At 42.4% G+C, this 15,392-nt stretch overlaps 1 protein-coding gene across 2 annotated transcripts in view; it reads right to left on the bottom strand.

Annotated features, from left to right (window-relative positions):
- CPNE4 (copine 4) overlaps positions 1-12,177 on the bottom strand; it is a 475,067-nt gene extending 462,890 nt beyond the window's left edge. Inside the window, exon 1 of one of the 2 annotated variants that reach the window (XM_032869701.1) lies at positions 11,956-12,177. In XM_032869701.1, coding sequence (XP_032725592.1) covers positions 11,956-12,011 — 56 coding nt within the window. In that variant the 5' untranslated portion in view covers positions 12,012-12,177. Of the gene's footprint in view, positions 1-8,730; positions 9,212-11,955 lie in introns of those variants that run through there. The other variant, XM_032869702.1, reaches the window with a different exon arrangement.
- Between the last annotated feature and the right edge of the window lie 3,215 nt (positions 12,178-15,392).

Raw genomic sequence — 15,392 nt, 5'->3', positions numbered from 1 at the left:
GGGATCATGACCTGAGCGGAAGGCAGACACTTAAGGACTGAGCCACCCAGGCACCCCATTATTGCTGATTTCTATCAGACCTTTGTAAACACACTCCTAGTCTTCACAACTCCCTTACAGTATAGCAAACCATTTTATATACAGTATAGCAAACCATTACCATTTGGGTAATCACTCGTAAGCTCTAAATTTTGAGGGATGTCACCAGCCAGTACCAGTGACAATTTGAGTAATTTCCATGTGCCTGCAATCCAATGGGCACTTGGGGCACTACGGATATACACCGTATCCTTCAAGGCTCCCCGCTAACCTAGGGTACAGACACTACCATTACTCATTTTACATGTGTGGAAATTGAACTTCGAGAGATGTAGTAGAGCTGGGATTCAAACCCACAAATGCCTGACTAAAAATTTATGCTTTTCACTAAAAGTTCTACCTACCTATATACAGCACAGAGTACAGCCTTGTAAATATAATGGAGCACATTTTGGGTAGAAGCTATGATTCAAGGAATGAAGTAAAACTCGCACAGAGTCAAAATAATCCTCCCCCCAAAATTCCATAAATTGTTCATCAAGTACAACATATACTGTATTACATATACAATGTCTACAGTAAGAGATCTGTACCACTTCAAACATTAATTTAGATTATACAATGTAGAATAATCAAAATACAGTGAGAGTATTTTTAATAAATGAGAGAGGGTATAGAGTTGATTTTGAGTCAGTTCAATGTACACTGTGGCCACTCACAAACCTGTCTTCACGCAGGATACATACTAAGGGAGTGGACACGCACACAGGGTGACAGAGAGTTATGTATGTTCCAGAAGGTTCTAGGCACTCTGGAGTTATCACAAGAAGTGCACTATACAGCTGTTTCCCAGAAAAGCTTGTGAAAAGCCAGGGGAGTGGGCATGGCCATGCATGGTGACATTACAGGGCAGGGGCTAGAGCCCAGCCAGGCCATGAGATAACTTGGAAAAGGGAATCTGAGCCTTCATGAGAGAAGCAGCTATAGAAGGATGGAGAAGAAACAAAGATCACATGAAACAGGGATTTGAACAAAACACCCCAGCTCTGGAATTGGGGTGGGGGCACCCTAGATTTGAGTCCTCCCCTGTTGCTACTGCTTTGGCATTGACCCAATTATTTATAATGTAGAACTAATGATATCTAACCCACAGAATATGTATTTGTAGTGATTATATATGTGTTTATGTTTATACAGTGGAATAATTTTATTTTTTATGCAAGATAAATGTGCATTATCTCAAATAAATTAAAATTACTTTGGAAAAGTTACTGTATCCTCCTTTAAATCTTTTCTGGGAAGAATGGAGAGGAGGAGTGGGAGGCTAAGAAATAAGTAACACTTAGTGCACACCTATGACGCAGGTCCTCTGCTTTATCCCCGTTTTTACAAAGGAATAAGGCTCAGAGAGACTTGGTAATTTTCCCAAAGCCAAACAGCTGTCCAGTGACAAAGCCAGAATTCGAACAAGTTCTGTCTACCTTCAAAGCTGAAGCCACTTCCTAACAAAGCTCAGCAAATGTTTGTCTTTACCAAATTGCATTGCAGCCGAGAGATTTCCTGGCACACTCCTAAATAAGAGTGAGGAAGGAGGAAGCCACATTGTTCACAGTCAACCAAAGCTTGCTGAGCAACGGCTGGATGCCTGACCATTTGGGGTCCAGCAGTGAATAAGACAGGGACAGTCCTGCTCCCGTGAAGTGGGGAGGAAGATTGGTGCAGCACGGGGCTGGGACAAAGGGTACAGAATCCTCTGTCTTGCCCTAACTCAGCCACCAAACAGCTTGCGTGAGTGAGTTCATCCTGCTGGGACTCAGTTTCCTTATCTGAAAAATGGGAAAGGGGTGTATCTAATTTGATAGGATTGTCCAGCTCTCAAATTCTCTGATTTCATAAGAAGCTTTTACTTTCCTGTCTCTATAAAATTCAGTCGGGCCATGAGCTGTGATGAATGTTCACTGGCCCCTCCTGGACCAAACCAACTATTTCTACCCTTTTCCTCTTATCAGGACTTTCCTCCAACATGATAGACAATCGGTCAAGTCACAGAATTCCAACTATGGGCTCTAGGAGTTCTGCAATCTACATAGTCAGGGAAAATTAACACATGAGGCCCAAGGTGCCCAGCCCCTGGTGTCACAACCACAAGTTCTCATTGACAAAACTCCTAGACTTCTCCATTTGGTCACTGGAATTTCTGTCTCTAAGTTACTTGTTGAAACAACTGTACAAAACCTAACAAAGACATCAGATCAGGCACCCTATGCCCCCAGGGTCTCCAAGTAAGTTAAAAGATTTTCCGTCACTTGAAAGATAATGATAAAACATTTCTTTTAACCATTCTACTACGACCCTTATTAGTTTTCATTTTTATTGATATTTCTATTGAATACACCTTTCAGTATTTTAAAAAACAGAATCCTTATTTAGATTATTCCAGACCCACCCCTCAGTGATGCGTTCGTTGTTGTGTTGTTATACTTCTTTCATGTTTCCTCTAAAAGTCACTTTCCTGATTAAATGGATTAAGTCAGTTATATGGGTACTTATGATATAGATGAAGCTAAAATCCACAGGGTGGTGGTAGGAGCTGACTGGATTAGAGGGCCTCCATCAGCACGGCCAAAGAGACACGCAAACCTAAGTGCACACTGAGTGAGATTTCCCCCAACCCCGCTACTTCCTCTCCCTCAGATTCACCCTCCCCAGACCAGGTTCCCTGATATCCAGGGAGAAGCAAAAACACCTGAGTATAAGGGGCTTGAGGGACCATTCCCCAGGTTCTCTGAGACAAAGCAAATGATTCCCAGATCTCTCAACCTACAAAACTTGCTCGTCTCACTCCTCCCACTTAACCTCCCTGAGTTTCAATATCTGTTCTCACGCACCCGTCTCCCCGCAAGCTTGCCACTTCCAAAGATACAAATGCCATGTTTATCCCCAGTGCCTAATACAGGTTTTGTGATCAATTATTACTCAACAGATGGATAAATGAGATCCTTCTGCTGAGGAAGTGGGGTCATGGATAGGAGAGAAAGAAGCTCATGTGTTAAGAAAAGGATGAAGTTTTGAGGGAACTGTTAAGAGAAGGGACACAGGAGCTAACATTTGCCTGCCCACTAAAATACTGGACCCTGTTAAACATTCCACATTCACAACTACTACCAGCCCCATTTTCCAGATGCTAACACTCATGCAGGTGAAGTAATTTATTCTGTCTGCAGCATGAAAACTGTAAGCCCCAAATTCAAACCAGGTATTTCTAAATCCAGAGTTCTTCCACTGGTAAGAGGCCCCAGTGTGAGGAAACAGAAGGTGGCCAAACTCAGGACAGCGCATCATGCTGAATCCTAAGAGCAGGCAGGCTGTCCAGCTCCTGGGCAACCTAAGCGCCCCACCGGATTCCGAAGGCAACATCTTTTGTCTTCTTTCTGAGGCAATTTGGACTGGAGAGTAAGAGGCGCTGGGAAAAGCAATACTTCATACCTGAGGACAGCTTTGGGGTTCAGTTAAACCCCATCGCTGAGCCTAGAAGTCAGGTTCATGGTCCCAGGAGGTGGGCTCTGCCGGTGCTGGGGCGCCCTCTAGCGACCGTCTACTCTAAAGCCAACTTTCTCCAGCCCTTCCCCCTTGCCTCAACAGCTACCAGGGATGGGCCCTTCCCCTTAGACCCCTGCTCGCTTATTTTTGTTCCTCCTCTCCTCAAAGCGCGAAGAATTGTCCTGCAGAGGTTTGAAATCTCTTCGATAAGAAAGATATTTTAGTCAAGACACCTTAAACCTGAGACGGTTTCTAGGCTTAACCTCAAATACTGTATTTTTCCCCTGATGTTTCCAAGGAGAAATGTTTCTCGTTTTTTAAGTAATAAGAAATACAAAGTTAGAAATATTATGTTTTGAGCCAAAGATGGAAAAACAACGTTTTAGAGTTAGTTCTTTCTGAATGGACCTTTAATTGAAAACAGAATAAAAGATTCCCCTGTGAGTTCCTGGAAGTGTATCTGCTCATAAACTCTCTTTATTTTATTGATTCAATTATGACATTTAAAATAGAAAACTAAGACTGTGCATGAACAATTCTTCACAAAACATGCACATTAACTGAGATGGCTGCAGACAATGATTTTCTACAAATTTAATCACATCTACTGGGTAAATATTGCATTGGCTCCAAGAGAGAACAAAGTTGTAAGTCCCAAGCCTGCTCCCCAAAACACTCCAATAGAGGCAGGAGCCACCCACCCCACTATCCTCAACTCGGTAAAAATTATCAGTGTCCATGGCACCAGAGACTGGCACCACCACAGTAATTATCTCCAGAGAACCTGAGTCTCTATACAGAGAAAGGAGTCATCGGGGGGATTGTGGAGTGAGTCCCCTAATCTTGACCAAGTCACCTCTCTGAAGTTTAGTTTCCACATCTGTCAAATTAAATAGCTAGAGTCAAGAGATGATCCCCAAGCTCTCTTCCAGTTTGGAGAGTCACAGATACAAAGCGATAAAGTTGTTGCTCACAGTTTAGAAACGAGCCCACCATGGGCCAACTCTAAGTTGGCTCCCCTACACCCAGGAGTGTACTAAAACCAGAGAACTGGAATAAACCTTTCCAAATAAGGCATCCTTACCACTCTCTTCCACTTTTCAAAACTGGCTTTCAAGCCTCCAATATTTACTGACCGAAAAGCTAGTAGCTGTCAAGAGGCTTTCCAAAGAATACAAGAGCCAAAGAAAGGACTTTCCGGGCTTTGCCAACTTAGGGAAAACATATACTATATCATATATATTTAGTAATTCATGGACGAAACAGAAAGCTCCCACATAAATGAGATTCCTAGTGCAGAAAAGATGGGAAGTATATGCAGGCACTACGATGTCTTTATTATGCAGTCACACGTGTTAGCAGGCATCCACTCTGAATTTAGTGCTAATCGAGGCCTTACTATCTATCATCTACTTCCAATATCATACAAAAGACAGCACACCATGCCTGATTCAATTATTGAGCTTGATTTTGGACTTTCACCAACTTCCATATAAACACCTTATTCAAAGAATGGATTTGTAACTCCAACCCACTCATTTACATAACATGCTTCCCTCAAAAGAAAAACCATTATAGAACTTTTAGGATATCCTAAAAAAGAAAGTCCTATAATCTGTTCTTTATCACCTACATTCAATCCGGAGAAAGGGAGAGTGAAATGGAATTCTATTATTGTAGGCTGGAAGGTCAGTTCTGATGCACTATAGAATGGTCTTGAACCATGTGACATTTTTATTTTAAATGCATTTTAAATGTCCTGTTTGGGTATTTTGTGATTCTAGGTTACTGGCTACTGTTGCCAAGGCAATATGACTTTGGGTGACCATATGGATCCAAAAGGGTTTTTGTTTTCTTCTAAAATATTAACAAAACAAAAATGGAAAGATCAAACATAGAGAACAAATTTAGCCTTTTTCTTCTTCAAAATGAATGAAATACAGATCTTCTGGCCATATCTCTGGCTAAACAATACAAAAACTCATGAAGTGACTTTCCCTATTAGTGTAGAGCCTTTTTCCCAGTCTGTCAGGTTGATGCCATCAAAGTGCCCTTCTCACTCTTTGTTCTGGATTCAAATCCCCCTGAAAGTGTGGGCATTAATGACACATAACATCAACTGTTCACCTCCAACACATTTGCCTCCAAATGGAAAAATCCTTTATATGGATAAAGGTGGTCATAATGATCCAGAGTACTATGTTTCAAGGTACATAAAAAGGCTTGCTGCAAGCCATATGAAAATATTCAGTTGGGTTCCAAAAGATTCAAACACAGATGAGAATAAAGATTCCACTACTGACCCACTTTTTTTCTCTGTGGTTATTTTTTATAGTCACTAAAATCTTAAGGTTTTTAGTCATGGTGGACTCAAATCATCTGGTGATAGGAAGAATCAAATCTTCCATATTTTGGAATACTACATAAAACTTCTTTGGAAATAGGTTAACACCTTTTTTCCTACTAACTGGAATGAGGTATGTTTTAATCAGAAATCCACATGTAGATTAAGAAACACTTTAATACAAGAGACTTTTTAATTAAAACCTCTAAAAGCAGGATTACCCTAAAAAAAAAAAATCAATGATTCAAGCAAAATGCCATGTTGCTACCAGAGACCTAGAGATAAACAGGAAGTCTTTTAAGTACAATTTAAAAACAATCACAAACCTCAGAGCTACTGTTTTGAAAGAAATACTTAGAAACTCCAGTGAAGTGGTTGTCTCATGCTGGGAAACTCGATGGACCCCATCTGTGCCTGCTTCTAATAAATTTTACTAGGAGTGTATCTGGAAGGATAAGAATGAGGCTGACCACTCACAGGAAAGGTAAAGTTTGATGGCCAAGAGCGTTTTCACATGGTAACACATGAGTAGACCTTTGGTTCCATTATAGGCAAGCTCTCCTCACCCAACCATTCAAAACTGCCCGGGATTCAACATCCACTCCTGCTATGGACTGATACTTCCTTTTATGTAACGCAGGGAACATCACCTATTTTTGCTGTGATTTGAGTTTGATCTTGTAAAGCTGTCATAATCTTCCCATCAGAGATAAATGAGGAGATTCTGGTCTTCGTTAGTATGCACTTAACACATGTGTCCTATCTGTATTTGCCAGCCCTTCTATTTTGATCCACTTCCCTACATGTGAATACCTTTGACCTACTCTGAGCTCAGACCCCTGATCTGCAAGAGCAACTCTGTCAGTCTCTCTTTAAAAATAGACAAGCCAATAGAATGAATTTAACCTAGAAATGGCAGCTTAGTAAGGGAAATGAAAACATCAGAAGTTATTTAATCACAGCAATAGCCATCCTGAGCTCTATCTTATCTGCTGAGTAATAAAAAGAAGTGGGACCTTCCTAAACTTGAAGGGCATCAAATAAGTAAAATTCTTATTTGTCTCTGGCTCTTGGGGGTGGAGGGGGGATGTGCTAATGCAGGTTAACCAGTGTATACTAACTACAATACATTGTCAAGGATTCAAAACATCTATGCTCTAGAAAAGTTAGTTTTTCTGGGGAGAGAGGGTTTTTTGATGTAAAGCCAAAAAAAAAACAAAAACAAAAAAACCTCACCCCACAAGCATCTTTGAGAATAGGGGTTGTTAAGAGGGCAATTGAAGGAAGGAACAAGGAGAAAACAATATTTCATTTGAAGTTAAGATGATTTTTCACTAAGACTACTAGGCTTTAGTCTCAGTTTAAGGACACTTTAAATACCTTGGACAGCTCAAAAATGCTCTTTAGGAAAATGAAAACCACGTGAGCCAAGAACAATCAGAGCAGTGCTTTTAAAATCTCTGGCAAAGCAACAAGAGGAAACAAGGGAATGAGGGTTGGTTTTGCATAGTTTTGAACACAGGTGCAGAGGAATGAAGCATCTCCTCCCAAAAGACACTGAAATCCTATAACATCAGTGGGTCAATATGTATGATGGGGAAGAGTGGTGAGGAAGGGTTGTTCTCTCTCCTTAGGATACCCTAAAAAAGAATTAAAGTCCTATAATCTGTTCTTTATCACCTACATTCAATCTCTCTTACAAACTTTCCCAGGACACTCACCCCTCCCTAACTCATCCACCACCACTTCTCTGCCCATCTTTCCTCCCTCCACCTCGGGAACCCCCACAGCCCGCATTTCCTAACCTTGAGCCCCTGGGATCACCGCTGCAGTCTGTGATACTTCCTAGAGACTCCCAAGTTCTGGGACCGGAAGCCAGTCTTGCAAGGGTGCCTGGGGGGGTGCGGTGGGATCTGGAGGGCAGGATGGGAACTGGAGCCTTAAGCCCACCCACTTCTTTCAAGGGAAGAGAGTGCATCTTCCTAAGAGTATTTCAGCCAGCTCCCCACTGGATAGTCATCAACACTGAGACTTGGCATGGATCACCTCCAAATTGTCTCCCTGGATTCTGCCCTAACAATCCACGGGCTTCTCTTATCCCACAAGGGGTTCTGATCTCTTTAGTTGGCCATGGCTAGCTGTTTGGTGGTCCCTCCAGTCCCACCCCTGGCCCCCTTTCCCTCATGGCTACTGTAACAGAAGAAGGAGCGGTGACGGACTTGGTTGAATCAAAGGACTTGCAAGCCTACTGATTAGTTTTAAGTCCGAGAGGCCCGGCCACCATTACATACTATTGGGACCTATTGTTAAGGGGGGTGGAAGAAGGAAGCTGAGAGGCTAAATCCAACAGCAGTTAGATCAAGGACTGGCCACCGCTACGATTTCCCAAAGCTTTCTCACTGTCAGAGGGGGAGGCTGCAACTTCAGCCGGGACTCTCCTCCCCTCCCTCTCCCCGATTTCTAAAACAGCAACGCCCCACTCCCCCCGCCACCGCTTGCAGGACCGGATCCCCGGCGAGTGTGCTGCTGTCCCCTCCGCGGGCTTGCTCCCCACCCCGCGCGCCCCACCCCACCGAGGCGAGTTGAGCGGACAGCAGAAGACGAGATGCATGGGATGAAAGTTCCCTCGGATTAAAGACTGTGCTCGTAGCTGCTTTTTAAAACAGCAGCAGCAATGATAAAGAAGCAAATCTGAGCGAAACCCAGCAGCGCATCTCAAAAGTTGGTCTTGCTACGCAGCAGCCCCGAAGGACTTTGCCATCACAACGCCCCAAGAACACAGGAATGCAGAGTTGGCATCTACTTACCTGGAGGTACCAACCTCGAAGAGTAGGAAGAGAATCGAGCCTGGGACGAGGTCTGTCCTACCCCGAGGATGCAGAATCCGGCTCTGGAGTGGAGGTGGTTGGTGGTGTAGTTGGTGGTGGTGTGACGGGGGGGTCGGACGCCCTCCCCCCTCGTCCTCTCAGGCCAGTTTAGCAACAGCGGATGCGAATGATGCTGAGAGGGGAGTTTGGTCTCTCCGGAAACCCGGACTCCATCCTTGGAGGTGGGGGCTGGGGAAAGGGTGAAAATGTTGGAGGTGGAGGCTGAGCTCTCAGTAAACTCAGAGAGTAAGTGGAAGGTACGGGGAGGAAGCCGGAGGGAACAGAGAGGAGACGGGAGGAAGGAAGGGAGGAAGAGACGGGGACGCGAGGGTGGTGGGGAGATGGCAGCTTCTCAGAGAGGTTTCCACCTTCTGACGAAACCCATGCGCCCGGCAACCGGCGAGATACTAGTTGGGAAACCTCGGCGCGAGCGCCCCCTGGGGGGTTCCGGCGGAGGCGAGCCCTGCCCCGGGAATGCGAATCCGCGGCCCCGCCCAGCGCGGGCACTGGATGCGGGGGCGTGCTGCCCGCCGGGCTCTGTCGCTCAGGCCGGGCTCTTGAGGACCGTAACTGAGTTCTCCAAATGCTTAGATCTCATCTCCACTTCAGAATAAAGCGGTCATATCTGGGAGGGCGTGCGAGCGATACTTCTTCTTGCACACATTCAAGGAAACTTCTTGAATGGATGTTCAAATGCTACCAAAAATGAAGATATGATATTGCCCACTTCCGTATCTTCGGGGTCGCACAAAAGTGCCTGGCATATGGTAGGAGCCGAATATTTATTTTTTTTAGTACATAAATGCATGAATAATTGAATGGAGGAGGCTTTTCTTCGTCACACGTGTTCCTGAATACATCCATCTCACAAATAAGTATAAGATAAAGAAATTAACTTAGAGAGTACTGTTTTAAAATATACAGAAACATGCTGTCTTATGTAAGGGGTAACCACTGCCACATGTCATGAAGCACTTTAGGAAGCAAGTATGGTTTTCCTGTTCCAAAACTTATTCAAAGTCAAATTCAGATAAATGAGCAATAGAAAGACTTACTGCGCATCGTGTCTTGTTTCTGCAACAGCAGATAAACTAGACAACTACTCTGTCAGCATATAGCCATACTATAACTCTCAGGTATCGTCAGAATCACATACTGGGCTTCAGAATCCTTAAGGGTTAGAAAAAAAGGTTGTCTCTGACATCCGGTTGACATGGAGATGTTACAATATAATATGGACAGGAATGCAGGGAGAGAGGCGGCTCTTCCTCCCCATCCTCTTAACAGGGCTGCTCTTCATGTGAAGAGGTTATCAGCCAAGAATTTTTCACCAACCAGAATTCTCAATTTCAAAGGGCAGAGATGGAGAAATAATGCAATGAGGAGCAGCTGCCCCACTAATGGTTCTATCAAGGCAATTAGGAAGATGTTTGAGATGTGGGAGAAGAGTCTTCAGAAGGAAAAAAACAATAATATATTTCTTCCCTCAGCTCACCTCTCAAGACCTTCTGAAGTAGGATAACACTAAACATTGACCGTAGGATCTTACGGAGCTTGCCTATACACCGAAGCTCCTTTGATCCACTTTGATTTGAAAAACTTGGGTCATGTGGCTAAACATAAGCCAATCAATGCACCCCAGGATATAGGATTGCACTGAAGCACCAGGCCTTCTCCTGTGTCTGGGAGCATTCCTTGTGCTCTGTCCCACTCCTGGAGCCAGAGTGGACCACCACCTGATCCACATTAACTCAGAGTGAAACATAGGGATAGTTCTCCATTATAGTTTTAAGATCTTCCCACCGGGAATAAGGGGATCGATGCTGAGCACATAAAATCAGCCTATGTTTACTAAATATGAAAATAGTAAGTCAGAAAGTATTTCAGGTTTAATTAAGTAGTCGTCTTGGTGGGGCACCTGAGTGGCTCCGTGGATTAAGCCTCTGCCTTCACTCAGATCATGATCTCAGGGTCCTGGGATCCAGCCCCGCATCAGGTTCTCTGCTCAGCAGGGAGCCTGCTTTCCCCTCTCTCTCTCTGCCTGTCTCTCGGCCTACTTGTGATCTCTGTCAAGTAAATAAATAAAATCTTAAAAAAAAAAAAGAAGAAGAAGAAGAAGTAGCAGCCTCGGTAATGAACTTGAAGTTTGAGCTGGATTGAACTTGCAAAGATGAAGGGGAATAAAAGGAAAGTGATTTCTTTGCCTGTTGATTTTGTTCCCTTAAATTTAAGTCCTGTGAAGCAAAGATCTGTTTTGTTGTCTTGTTTGTGATTGTGACCCCAATGCTGAGTTCGACATCTGTCCTTAGCAGTCAATAAACAGTTAAATTAGATTTTTAAAACTACCTAAGAGATCATTTAACACAAACCTCTTATTTTCGAGGCGTGCTGAGCATGTACTATTTCCAGGCAATCTGTTAGGCACTCTGTTGACTATCTCTTCTAATTTTCTCAACAATCTGCCCAGGTAGGTTTCATGATTTCTACAACAAACCTGGGGTTTGCGTGGTCAGAAAGCCCAGACTGGGGAACACAACTAGTTAATGAGAGTATTAATGGAAGGGAGTATTAATGGAGTATTAATGGAAGTAATCAATGGAAGTATTACAATTAATGCTTAATGCAATTAATATAATTATTAATAGAAGTATTAATGGAAGCAGGCTCTGAAGGGACAAGGCAGATTGGCTGAACACATGAACCATGGAAAAGAATGAAGAATACAGTCAGAACCCATAGGGAAGAATCCGATACAATCATCTCTGGTCCCCATGTTAAAAGCACAGACACACAAACTAAATGCAATGCCACAACTTATGACAAATATGGTTTCCCCTGCCAGCCGGCTTCAGCTCCCTAATTAGAAAGAGTTGCCTACAAGTCAGTGTGCAGAACACACATGCAGCTTTTTTCCAGAAACTTGGATTTTTTTTTTTTTTTCAAGGCATGACACTGAAGGTAAATTCAAAGAGGCTCTTCTTAGGGCACATAAAGGAGAATTTACTCCCACCTCTCATATGAAATCAACAGGTTATCTCTGTAAATGAAGATCTATAACCCACTAATGAACTATGGTTGCGGTTACTGCCCCCACAGCAAGTTGCTCACCAGCCAGAGTCCCTTCAACAATCGTGACATCGACATCCCGTTATCTGTATCACTCACCTCCTTCCAATTCTAATTTTCGTGGATTCTGAGCTGCTGGGTTCTACAGCCATCATCAAAATTGTCTAAATCCAAGCCACAGAGTCACGGTGCCACTGGTGTTCCCAAGACGTGAAGGAGGCTCCAGCTCTGAGTAGATCCCCTCGCCGGTCTTTGTTGGTTAACATAAGGGGAGACATCCGCTCACTGTCCTATGCCAATATGAAAGGCACCCCACCCATCAGTGTGACAAGGGAAATGCTGGAATGGAGCCAGGGAACAAAAGGGAAGAAATGCAAATTCTTACCAATGCAGTTGATACAATTTTTTAAGGGAAGCAGATGATGAAGGGGAAAAACAGGCAGAGTCAATGCCCTGCATTAAAAACCCTGGATCCTTCCTTGAGTGAGTCAGGGTGAGCATTTTGTTTTGAAATTGAATTTCTGTTTTCTTTTTTCCTTCCAAACTGTAGGATGGTTACATACTCAACGAGTCAAAGGTATGGCTGTAAATAACAGGATTTATTTTTGAGGCTTTGATTCAAATAAAAACCTTGCATTTCCCCCCAGGGTTATTTATAGCTCAAAAAAAATGTGTTCTTTTTTTCTTTTTCATGTGATTTTGAGAACTGACTGATAGGTCTTCCTCTGCGTTTCTGTAAATGCCTGAGAAAGGTTGTATTATTGGAAAGCAGAAAGGAAAGCTCTAAGAAAGCCCTTTCAGGATGCTAAGAGTCAGGAGAGAAGTGATATACTTGTTCCAAGCTGACACAGGGATCAGACCTTCCCCTGTGCTGCTTCTGAATGGCACCCTGTTTGACCTCTGGGGCCTCACCCATCAGTAACAAGCTATGCTATGAAGGGGTGCCTTATACTTTTGTCTACCAATAGATGGCATCAAAATCCCTCTAGCTTTTCTTCATTACATTAAAAAAAAAAGAGGCAGAGAGCATTTTCTGAGAGTTTGCATGATACCACAGGTGATGTTTGAAAGGCTGCTAAATCAGCTCTTATTTCAGAGCAGGTTATCCCATTTGTCTCTTAATTAAGACTCTCAGTCACCCCACTAAGCCTCAGTCTCTTCATGATGAAAAGAAGGCGTTTGACCCAAACTCTAGCTCTGGGATTCTGGTTTTTAGCTACATAATGTCTGCCTAGCCACACCACTCCTCACATTTGTGATAAACCCATTAAGACTCCATTCTTCCGGTTTAATGAGTGTTAGTATGTATCTATCACTCTGTTGCAGAGACTGCTATCTGCCTAGACTGTAATCATTTTTGTTTGTTTTTTCCTATGAAGAAAAGCACAATGTCACAGGTGGGGGAAATGTGCTCAGCCCCAAACTGTCATTACTCAGCCTTTCTTGCAGATAAGATCGCCATATGACAAAGGTCCAGCCCTGCACTAATATGGTAGCCACTAGACACATGTAACTAAACTTAAATTTATTAAAATTCACTTAAATAAAAACTAAAAATTCATTTCCTCAGTCATCCTAGTCACGTATTTAAAATTTTTTACTTTTGGCTTGAAAAACAAATTTATTTTCTCAGTTCTGTAGGATGGCTGTCTCCAACTGAGGTCCAGCAGGGTCAATTTCTTTCTTTGTCTTTTTTTTTTTTTTTTCATTTAAGTAGAGTTGACACACAATGTTACATTAGTTTCAGCATAGTACAGCATAGCAATTCAACATCTCTATACACTATGCTATGCCCATCACAAGTGTACCAACCACCTGTCACTATACGTTATCATAAGATCACTGATTATATTCCCTATGCTGTGCCTTTTATTGCCATGATGTATTCACTCAATAATTAGAAACCTGTATCTCCATCTCCTCTTCACCCCTTATCCCCATGCCCATACCCCCCTTTCCTCTGGCAACCATCAGTTTCTTCTGTGTATTTATACATCTGATTCTGCTTTATTGTTTACTTTTGTTTTTTAGATTCATATGAGTGAAATCCTATGATATTTTTCTTTTTGACTTATTTTATTTAGCATAGTACCCTCTAGGTCCATCCGTCACCAGATCTCATCCTTTTTTATGGCTGTGTAATATCTCTCTGTGTGTGACATCCTCCTTATCCATCCTTTATTGATGGACATGTACGCTGCTTCCATATCTTGGCTATTATAAACAATGCTGCAGTGAACATAGGGGTACATATATCTTTTCAAATTAATGCTTGTGTTTTGTTTAGGTAAATACCCAGTAGTAGAATCATTGGACCATATGATATTTCTATTTTTTATCTTTCAAGGATACTTCACACTGTTTTCCACAGTAGCTGTCCCAATTTACATTCCTCCCACTAGTGCAGGAGAGTCTTTTTTCCTCCATATTCTTGCCAACACTCATTATTTCCTGTCTTTTTCATTTTAGCCATTCTGGCACATGTAAAGTAATACCTTACCATGGTTTTGATTTACATTTCCCTGATGATTAGTGACGTTGAGCATCTTTTCATGTGTCTATTGGCCATCTGTTTGTCTTTGAAAAAATGTCTCTTTGTGTCCTTTCCCCACATTTTAATCAGATTGGTTTTTTGTAGGTTTTTTTTTTATTCAGTTATATAAGTTACTTATATATTTTGGATATCTCATTTGAAAATATCTTCTCCCATTCAGTACATTGCCTTTTTTCTTTTAATTTTTTTTTTTTCCTCATAGAGCGTGTGTAAACGAGAGGTAGAGAGAGAATCTTAAGCAGGCACCATGCCCAGAGCAGAGCCCAGTGTAGGGCCGGATCTCACAACACTGAGATCATGAACTGAGTAGAAATCAAGAGTCAGATGCTTAAACAATTGAGCCTCTGAGGCACCCTTTGTAGGTTCTCTTTTTGTTTTGTTGATGGCTCCCTTCACTTTCATACCAGCCCCATTTTAAATGCTAATAGTCACAAACGGCTAACCATCTCAGATCAGATACAGAACATTTCCATCATCACAGAAATTTTTGCTATGCAACACCAGTCTAGCTACTGAGATGGCAGTGGAAGTTACAGGACAGTTTCTATGACAGTCCTAAAAGGGAAGAACATACTGACTCAGTTGACATGTACCTTTATTTTCTTACCTGTTTACCTCACCCTTCTTTCTTCCTGAAGGTGACAGTAGGTCAGCCGTCATGTGACTATGAAGCAGCAATATATGCCAAGGAAGCCTAAGCAGAAAGATAAAAGGACCCTGGGTCTTTGGGGACATGAAGTCTACCACATTATCACCAATTTTATTATGAGAAAAATAAAACTACTAATTGGTATGAGCCATTGTTTTCAGCTTTTTGTAACAGCCAAGTATTATTTCTAACTGATATGTCCTTGGAAACTCACCTAAACAATTTTCTATTAGTGACTGGATAAACAGTTTTCTTTCCATTTTCCTTTACTTTGGACAGAGTTCAGGACAAGATCTTGGCTGAAAGAAACAAAAAATGTATGTACCCACAATG

This window comes from Lontra canadensis, unplaced genomic scaffold (assembly GCF_010015895.1).
Source record: "Lontra canadensis isolate GAN:19392208 unplaced genomic scaffold, GSC_riverotter_1.0 scaffold38, whole genome shotgun sequence".
Taxonomy (NCBI): Eukaryota; Metazoa; Chordata; class Mammalia; order Carnivora; family Mustelidae; genus Lontra; species Lontra canadensis.
The sequence above is the reverse complement of the archived record's forward strand: the minus strand, read 5'-3'. Positions and strand labels throughout refer to the sequence as shown.